Source organism: Solea solea, chromosome 16, assembly GCF_958295425.1.
Source record: "Solea solea chromosome 16, fSolSol10.1, whole genome shotgun sequence".
NCBI lineage: Eukaryota > Metazoa > Chordata > Actinopteri > Pleuronectiformes > Soleidae > Solea > Solea solea.
The window spans coordinates 17,430,350-17,439,244 of NC_081149.1; the positions used below are offsets into that span (position 1 = coordinate 17,430,350).

The 8,895-nt window shown below is 42.5% G+C and overlaps 1 protein-coding gene across 1 annotated transcript; it reads left to right on the top strand.

Moving 5' to 3' along the window:
* The first annotated feature begins 343 nt into the window (after positions 1 to 343).
* Positions 344 to 4,753, top strand: wfikkn2a (info WAP, follistatin/kazal, immunoglobulin, kunitz and netrin domain containing 2a). The gene is made up of 3 exons (XM_058652574.1): positions 344 to 1,413; positions 2,276 to 2,592; positions 2,758 to 4,753. Exons 1-3 carry the CDS (start codon positions 1,195 to 1,197, stop codon positions 3,935 to 3,937), a joined length of 1,716 nt encoding a protein of 571 aa, XP_058508557.1. The 5' UTR covers positions 344 to 1,194; the 3' UTR covers positions 3,938 to 4,753.
* The last annotated feature ends 4,142 nt before the right edge of the window (positions 4,754 to 8,895 follow it).

The window sequence follows — 8,895 nt, forward strand, 5'->3', positions numbered from 1 at the left end:
GGAAATTTGTTGAAAGTTTCATAGAATGTCAAATGGGATGTCCATGGCAAGTTTAAGAAGAGTCCCCAGCCTGAAACCAAATGAGTAAACATTATTTACTCAGATTCAATGCGCCTCCTACAGGCAACAGGAAATGAAATGTTTTATTTTCCTGTAACTTCACTGCACATTGTTCAAGACAAACTTGATATGTGTGATAAGAGCCCTGGCCCAAAGAGTGTATGTGAATATTGACTGAGTTATAGCGCCACCAGCGGGCAACAGGAAATGCCAAGTTTTAGGTCCCTTCCTGGATGATTGAAAGCACAATCGTGCAGAGAAAAAAAAAACACTGTTATCCACAATGTAGGCCTCAACCATTGAAAGTAATCATTTTAAATACCACATATATTAGTAGTATCATATAATAAAATATAATAAAACAACATATTCTGTGGAGGAAGTAAAAGGGTCAGTGAGTTTGGTGCCATCTTCTGGAGATTAGTAGCCATTCGTTCTGGTGGAGAGCAGAGCCAGTTTTATAATGCAGCATCTTATAAATGGGTTTTAATCCGATTCCATGTGGAAAAACACAAAAGGTTAATGATACATAAAACAGGTCTTAAGTTGTTGTTAACTCTGACTGTGTGAATAAGGAGGTGCAACTATATATAGCTCTATTATTTTCTACTTTTTCAATGTAGTATTTATAAATGAGTGGAGACCATAATCATAGTGTTTAATTTGTGCACTAATGTTGAAATCTTCCTCCAATTATAACATGGTAAATAAATGAACCTCCCTTGCAGCCACTTTGCAAACTAAGGGTTAAGGCAGCAGCGCCTTCTACGCACAGGTGTCTTCTCCCCAGTCCTTTATGAAACAGCCCCTGCAAACTGTGGGAGAACTTTCTTCTAAGTTGATCATAACTGTAACCCAGCTGGGTTTCGCTCTGCGACCAGACAGGTCACTGTAGTTCGATGTTAAGTGGGCTTTTGCGCAGCGCAGCCTTAATCTCTCGCTACTACTAAACCTGAAGAGCTCTCCACATCGACGCCGCTCTCGCCTGCTCGCTGTTTCTGATTCCAGCGCTTAGGACTTTTTTTGGGGGGTTAGAGTGTGGACTGTTTGTTTTTCCTTCTTGAATCAAAGCTGTGACTTCGCTGGATTTCTTTTCTCCCTGGTCTCTTTTGTTGGTTGCATTACGCGCTCGACATGTGGTGGATGCTGTTCCCCCGCTGGATTTGGTTTCTCGTGGGACACTGTTTTATTTTACTCCTCTACATGGACCGATGCCGTGTCAGCGCGATGCCGATGCCGATGTCGGTGGCAAAAGTGGTGTACTCTCACGCAGGTCTGTGCCCGAACGACCTGAACCCCAACCTGTGGGTGGATGCGATGAGCACCTGTATGCGCGAGTGTGAATCTGACCAGGTGAGTGGTTCACCTGCCACTGATGCGTGTGAAACTGTGAAAATAATGTTTCCATTTCCATTATACACTAGTATAACATGAACAGGTATGTCATCAAAATCATTTTATCTATGGACAAATGGTTTAAAAGTGTTTATTCATCATCATCATCATCATGCATAAAATGAGAATAGTTAGTCCAAATAACGAATTTATTATTTTCTGCATGTAATTATTACAAACATAAGAGCTAAAACATTTATCCGTAATTACGGATTGTCAGGGTTAAAGCAGCAAACATAGACGTAAGTGTGTGTCTGTCTATAGTTTTATACGAAGCTTGGACATAGTCTGTCCTCAGTGTATGACTCTAAAGAGCAGGTTCTGTCATAACCTAAAGCCTGTCTAAATGTTTAACAGCATAAAGGATGGATTATTCCCGCCAATTTCTGCTTTTTTTGCATTTGTTTTTTTTTCTTTTACTAAAGCAACAGGCAGGAACCAAACTCAAAAACCCCAAAGCATTCATGTTATGTCAATATAAATCCACCCACACTGTATGCATTTAAAAAACTCTAATTTTTATTTTATCCAGCAGCCATTCACACAACACGCAGTTTCATATTAAATACAGAAGAGAACAGAAGATTTTAGTCCCTCCAGTGTCTTTAGACAAAGAGTCCTCCCTGATTTCAGTGATCTAGCTCTTTATTTTGGAGGTGGACCTGGTTACACATTCAGGGAAAATGGACACACAATCCAAAACCAAATTACTAGCTCTGCGGGGGGCAGGGGTATATCCACAGGCAGGGATTCAACAGGGGGAATGTTATTTGAAATACCTAAAAAAATTGAGAACTTTTTTTTTTTTCTCCAACCCTAGGACTGTGAGTCGTTCGAGAAGTGCTGCCCTAACGTGTGTGGCAACAAGAGCTGTGTGGCCGCGCGCTATATTGACATCAAGGGCAACAGGGGACCCATTGGAATGCCAAAGGGTGCCACCTGCGACAAGTTCATGTGCTCCCAGCAGGGGTCCGAGTGTGACATCTGGGACAGTCAGCCTGTCTGTAAGTGCCGCGATCGCTGTGAGAGGGAGCCCCACTTCACGTGTGCATCTGATGGCATGACATATTATAACAAGTGCTACATGGATGCTGAGGCTTGTTCCAAGGGTATCTCTATCTCTGAGGTCACCTGCAGGTAACATGTTAAGTATTTTAGATCATCTACTTTCTGTTTTTGTTTGATGAGGTAAAGTTGTCTTCTTTCAGTCACCGTCATTGAAGCGTTTCCAGTATAGATGTCAAGCTTACAGTTTTCATAGGAGCGTTTGACTAATTCCTTTGTTATTCACCTTACCTACAGGTATCACCTGACCTGGCCAAACACCAGCCCAATCCCCGCAGAGACCACCGCACACCCCACCACTGCCCGACAGACCACCCTCCCAGCTGACATCCAACTACCCATGATACACAGCGGCACCAGCGAACAAGCTGTTTTTGTTGGAGAGACAGCTAGTTTCCTGTGCGAGGTGTCGGGGAAGCCTCGTCCGCAAGTCACCTGGGAGAAACAGCTGAAGGGCAAAGAGAACACCATAATGAGACCTAATCATGTACGTGGGAACACTGTGGTGACTAACATTGGCCAGCTGGTCATATATAATGCACAACTTCAGGATGCCGGCATTTATACATGCACTGCCAAGAATGTTGGGGGAAGCGTGTCATCACACTTCCCCTTGGCAGTGATCAAGAGGGAAATGAAAGGTAAGAGCGCAGAAGGGAATAGTACCAACCTGCCTTTCCCAGCTGAAGAGTGCCTCAAGAGCCCAGACACGGATGACTGTGGTGACGAGAGCATGAGCTGGTACTACGAACCGAAAAGGAACAATTGCTTCACCTTCACCTACAGCCAGTGCAATAAAAACCGCAACCATTTCGACACCTATGAAGCCTGCATGCTGTCATGTGGAGGAGAGCTCGCAGCTCCCTGTAGCCTACCAAGCATCCAAGGGCCTTGCAAGGCGTACGAGCCTCGCTGGGCTTACAGCAACAGCCTCAAGAAGTGCCAGTCTTTTGTCTACGGAGGCTGCGGCGCCAACGAGAACAACTTTGAATCCAAAGAAGCCTGTGAAGAGATGTGTCCTTTTCCAAAGAATCACAACTGCAAGATGTGTAAACCCCGGGGCAAGATGGTCAGCAGTTTCTGCAAGAGTGACTTTGTGATCCTGGGGCGTGTGACTGAACTGACAGAGGAGCAAGAGTCAGGCCATGCGCTGGTGACAGTGGAGGAGATCTTGAAGGATGAGAAGATGGGTCTGAAGTTCTTTGGCAAGGAACCGCTGGAGGTGACTCTTCTGAACATGGACTGGAACTGTCCCTGTCCCAACATCACTGTCTCCAAAGGGCAGCTCATCATTATGGGAGATGTTCAAAATGGGATGGCCATACTGCAGCCTGACAGCTTTGTAGGCTCCTCCAGCACTCGCAGAATCAGGAAGTTACGTGAGTTTATCCACAAGAAAACCTGTGATTTTCTTTAAGATTTCTCTGCCGCACGGTAGAGTCTCTTAAAATCTCGCAGTCACTGAAAATCCGTCACATTGTTTTCAGATAATCACAGTACATGCTCCACTTACCTCACCAGTCTGCCTGACTGCAAGGGAACACAGATCTAGTAACTTATCTGTGACATTGCAGGTTGTCTTGCCAGTTGTAAAGCTGTTTCTTTCTCTCTTTTGTCCCTTATTGCTCATTTGACTAAACAAATGTGATAATCATGTCATAGTTTTTCATTTTTTTTTTTGATAATTTCTGTCAGTTTTAATTCATGATTTATTCACAGTCAAAAATGTACTTTTTTCTTATTAGAATCACATTTATATAGTTTTCATGTACAACACAACTAAGACACTGAAAAAGTCATGTGAAATATGCATTTACCCTGCATAAAGTATTTAATCTATGAAACAGTTTACTGATTATGATTATTATTATTATGTTGTTATTATTATTATTATTATAATAATAATGTATAGCTTTCATTACTCCAATCTAATTCCTTTAGCAGTGTGGTTTGATATTTGACTTGTCTTTATGCAGGGCCATCAAAATAGACAGTGTATAGCAACTGTTCTAAGCTCAGTATAATGCAATGTGATGTGACGCCTCATTTCATTTACCAGAATCAGAATAAGCTCTTTTTTTAAGCTATTTTGACAAGTTTTCATTTACAACATAGGATATATGTATGTGCTCTTCTGTATGTCATATTTATTTTTAATTTTTTTCTTGATATATTTCTTATAGAGCTACAGCCAGTGGACTTCCAGTATACATATATACATATAGTATATATATATATATATATATATATATATATATATATATATATATATATATATATATTAAACGTACATATTTTTTATTTTATCAACATATGTCTTAGTGTTCAGTGTATGGAGTAATTTGAAGGATGAAAAAGAGAAAAAAATAAAGGTGATTTAGAAAATATTACAGTGTTCCTTTTTATACTGTGCTATGTCCGTGTGCCACAGACAAAAAGACTCTTGTGGCCAGTGAATCTGACATTCTGTAATTGACATCCCTCCATGCATGCCCTTCTCTCTCTACTTGTATTTCACACCCGCACATTCTTGTACAGCATTCTTATTGAGGGCATTCATAGACATAATGCATTCCCTATCCCCTTACCCTAACCTTAATCATCACAGAACAATACCTAACCCTTTAATCTAACCTTAACCTAAACCCAAAAGTCTTAATTCTCTCAAAGCCCTTTAAAGCTGTGAGGACCAGCCAAAATGTCCTCAAAAGGTCAAAATCTCCTCACAAAGACACGTTTGAATCAAAATTTCTCCTCACAGTCGACTACAGATATCTCCACACACACACACACATGCAGACACACACACAGGTCCTTGTCTGGCATTAAAATCTGAACAGGTCACATTCCAGCCCAGCTGCGATGGCCTGCAGAGCTGTGTGTTGTGTTGTGTCTGGGTCTGGGGCCCTCGCATAGCACACACCCCACCAGCCATCCATTGGCCTTGTGCGGCCCCTTTCATGTGCAAGAGGCCGGGGTGAAGGAAAGAGGATGAGGAGGAGGAGGAGGAGGAGGAGGAGAGGGATGTTGGCTGATTCTCTTTCTTGCTTTTTCTCAGTCGGCCACATCTGTGTTAAGGCAGCATAAAGGAAAACAGAGAGAGGAATGGAAGGAGAGTGATAGGTCAACTAGAGAACATCTGAATTCTACTTAGGTTGTGATAGAGTGGGATACTTCACGCAGTGCCGATCAAGCCGATCAGCTCCACATGACTCTCTCTGTGTTTCCCCACACAGTGCTCTATTCATTTGTCCCAATATACAAGCACTAGTGGAGAATTGATTTATTGAATAAAGTACGTCAATCTCCTCTGGCTGTACGCCCACTTTCAGCTTGTCAGTGTTAGGAGGTTTCTGTTCCAGCTTGTGGCTATAGTGGTTAACATGTCGAGAGTCTTCCTACCATCCATGAACTTTAAAGAGTGCTGAGGTTTGCCCCGTTTTTGTCGCGGTGTCTTACTCTTTTATTCTATTATTTCTGTGTATAAGCTGGGGAGGGGGATGCATGTGCAGATCCCCAACGGCAGCTTGAGTCTGACTCTATTATGACTAAAAGTATCATGCAGCTCCCAATTGCAATATCAGAGTGTGATTAGTCTGTGAATAGTGTGACCCTGGGACAGCAAGTAGCCGTTGTATGAGTGAAAACACAAAGACGTGCTCAAAACCTGGTACTTCAGCAGTTTGACAGGACAGGACAGGACACTTAAACGCTTCTCTGTGTGGTCTGATAGTATTACTTGACAGAGCCTGTTTGCAGAGGGAGGACGAAGCATACACATGATGTTACGTCCTCTCTGTTCACAAAGACTAAACAGAGGCAGAATAATAACATCAAAAATCAAAAATCACCAAAACTGCAGTAACACACATGTTCTGTAGAATTTCAAGATTCAGATGCTACGGTTGAGGCTCAATCCTGAAAACATTAGTATAAATGTGAAAAGATACACACACTAAAACCACAGGATACTAGCTGGACATTCAGGAAACGAAACGTATGGAGTCAACTAGCCACAAAGAGTTTTTCCCCTTCCCCCTCTGCCCTTATATCCTCTTCTCTAACCCCCTTCCTCAGCCGTCTTCCTCAACTTTCTACCCACACAGACTGACATACAGACAGCCTTTGGTGGCGACCTCTGACCCGGCTAATGAAAAAGAGGCCATGAAGGAAAAGGCCACTTTCATTAGAACTGTTGACAAGTGTTAAGTCGGCTGGCTGAGCTCCAGACTAGCTCCGCGCGGCCCCCTTGATGCTCCGCACACCACAGCCAGCTGCTGATTTCAGTAACAAGTTCACTGAGAGACCACCAGCCAGGCAGGCTGCCAGACAGACCATCATAATAAGCCAGACAGACACAGGTACAAGGGGGTGGGGGTGTTGCAGTGCCCTCACTGACATGGTATCAAAGAATAGGGTTGTTTAACTTTCTTTCAAGAAATGATAAAAGTGTTATTACAGATGTTCCTTGCTTATAAGCAACGTACGTTTAATATGCAATCAGGGCAACAAAATAGAAATGATCATAAATAATAAATGACATTGTTCTCACCATGTGTCCCACAGTCCAAATACATGCAGATAAAAGTCATTTGCTTGGCCCAAACATATGAGTGAAAACCGTGATTGCTTTATATCAGTTTGTCACCATTGGTAATTTAAGTTATAACTTGTATTGATGTGCACTATTACCATATTATGCATAGTATGTTATTATATTTGTCTGACTTGCAAGTGTATAGAATGGCGGCTCATTATTTACACAGGTCTTAAATAGGTTACATGGTCAAAACAATACAACCCTCAGACGTGTGGACGTATGTGCTCAGATTACAAATAAAGCATTCATATGATTTTATGGGACATTTGCTGTAGTTTTTGCATCAACTTCCACATCTTTATCAATGACACATGCTTATCATGCAATAAACAAAGTTGTCCACAGGGGGGCAGCACAATATTTAACACAGTGGTGGTATTAAATGTGAGATGGAGGCAGCTGATCTGATTATGCCACAAAAACACCAGCCACTGCTTATCATTGCAGCTTATTTTATTTATATCCTACATTTATTTATATTTTAAGCATATGAGGGATTTAATAAACACATGAGACAGCTACTGATAAAGAAGACATTGAAATTCTCATTTAAAAGAGGCTGAACATGCTGCTTTGGGGCCCTCTGGTGGCTCAGGGGCCCTATGCATTCGCATAGTGCTATAGAGCAGTAGAGCATATTGTTTTCACTTCTGAGATTTCCTTTTTTGGAAATTCTTCTGGAACTTACTGTATTGTCCCCAGTCTCTTATTACACACACACACACAGAGGCACGTTCAGCGTCACTTCCTCTATCAATGTCTCCATAAGCAGTCAGCCAGATGGTCTGGTTGATTGCACTGTGGATGCACTGGATGTGGGGACGTGACGTGTGCACCCACACACACAGATGCACAAGTACAGGGTCTCCAGAGCTCAGCTGGTCTGTGTGTTGAATACAAAAAGGAATTTGGCACAGGAACTGGGGAGGGATAGAGAGGGATCTGTGGTTGTGAATGACCAAGATACAGTAAAAATGTGGAATAACATAACACACACTTGCGGTATATAGATGGGCTAGATGTCCAACACAACGATCCAAAAATGCAGACACCAGCGTGCACAAGATGCATCTTCTCTCATTCTTATCATGATTTAAGATAGTCGAAGGACAATGGAAGGCCACGATGAGGTCTGCATCACGGGCACATGGGCATGCACCGGCAGACTCCAGGTGGGGCACAAGCATCCGCCCCTTGTCCCTTTTAAGTGCTGCTGACAGAAATAAGAGAAGTGGGTGCAGGAGAGGAAACATAAATCAAGAGGGAAAAGTGAAAGCAGGGAAAGAAGAGAGCGGAGCGCAGGAAGGAGAGGGGGATAAAGAAAGGAGACACTGGAGAAGAGGACAGAGTGTTGGTGTGGTGGAGGGGGGGGGGGGGGAGGAGCAGAGGGTTGAGTTTGATGAAAAGGACGATGAAACAAGAAAGGTCATTGTATAGCATTGGGGGGGTGTAAATTGTCCAAAACATAAAACTGCTGCTGGTTCCCCCCCCCCTGTTTCTGCGTTCTAAAAATAGTTCCAGCTCAGTGTAAGGGGAAACTAGGACACTGTTACCTCACATTGCTCTCTGTTTTAAATGTTCTCATGTGCATTACCTCTACATACATAATATGTATTTTACCTGTGACGATAAACGGTCAAATTAGTATAAACAATAAACATGTTAAGGAAGAGGAATAATATAGTCTTTTATGATGCTTATTCACATTGACATTATTCACTGAATAAACCTGCACCCTCTGTTAAATATGTAAAGATGCTAGAATACAACCGTCA

Coding starts and splice junctions, on each gene's coding strand:
- wfikkn2a (XM_058652574.1), top strand. CDS start 1,195: ATGTGGTGGATGCTGTTCCCCCGCTGGATTTGGTTTCTCGTGGGACAC. Junction 1,414..2,275: donor GCGAGTGTGAATCTGACCAG/GTGAGTGGTTCA, acceptor CTCCAACCCTAG/GACTGTGAGTCGTTCGAGAA. Junction 2,593..2,757: donor ATCTCTGAGGTCACCTGCAG/GTAACATGTTAA, acceptor CCTTACCTACAG/GTATCACCTGACCTGGCCAA.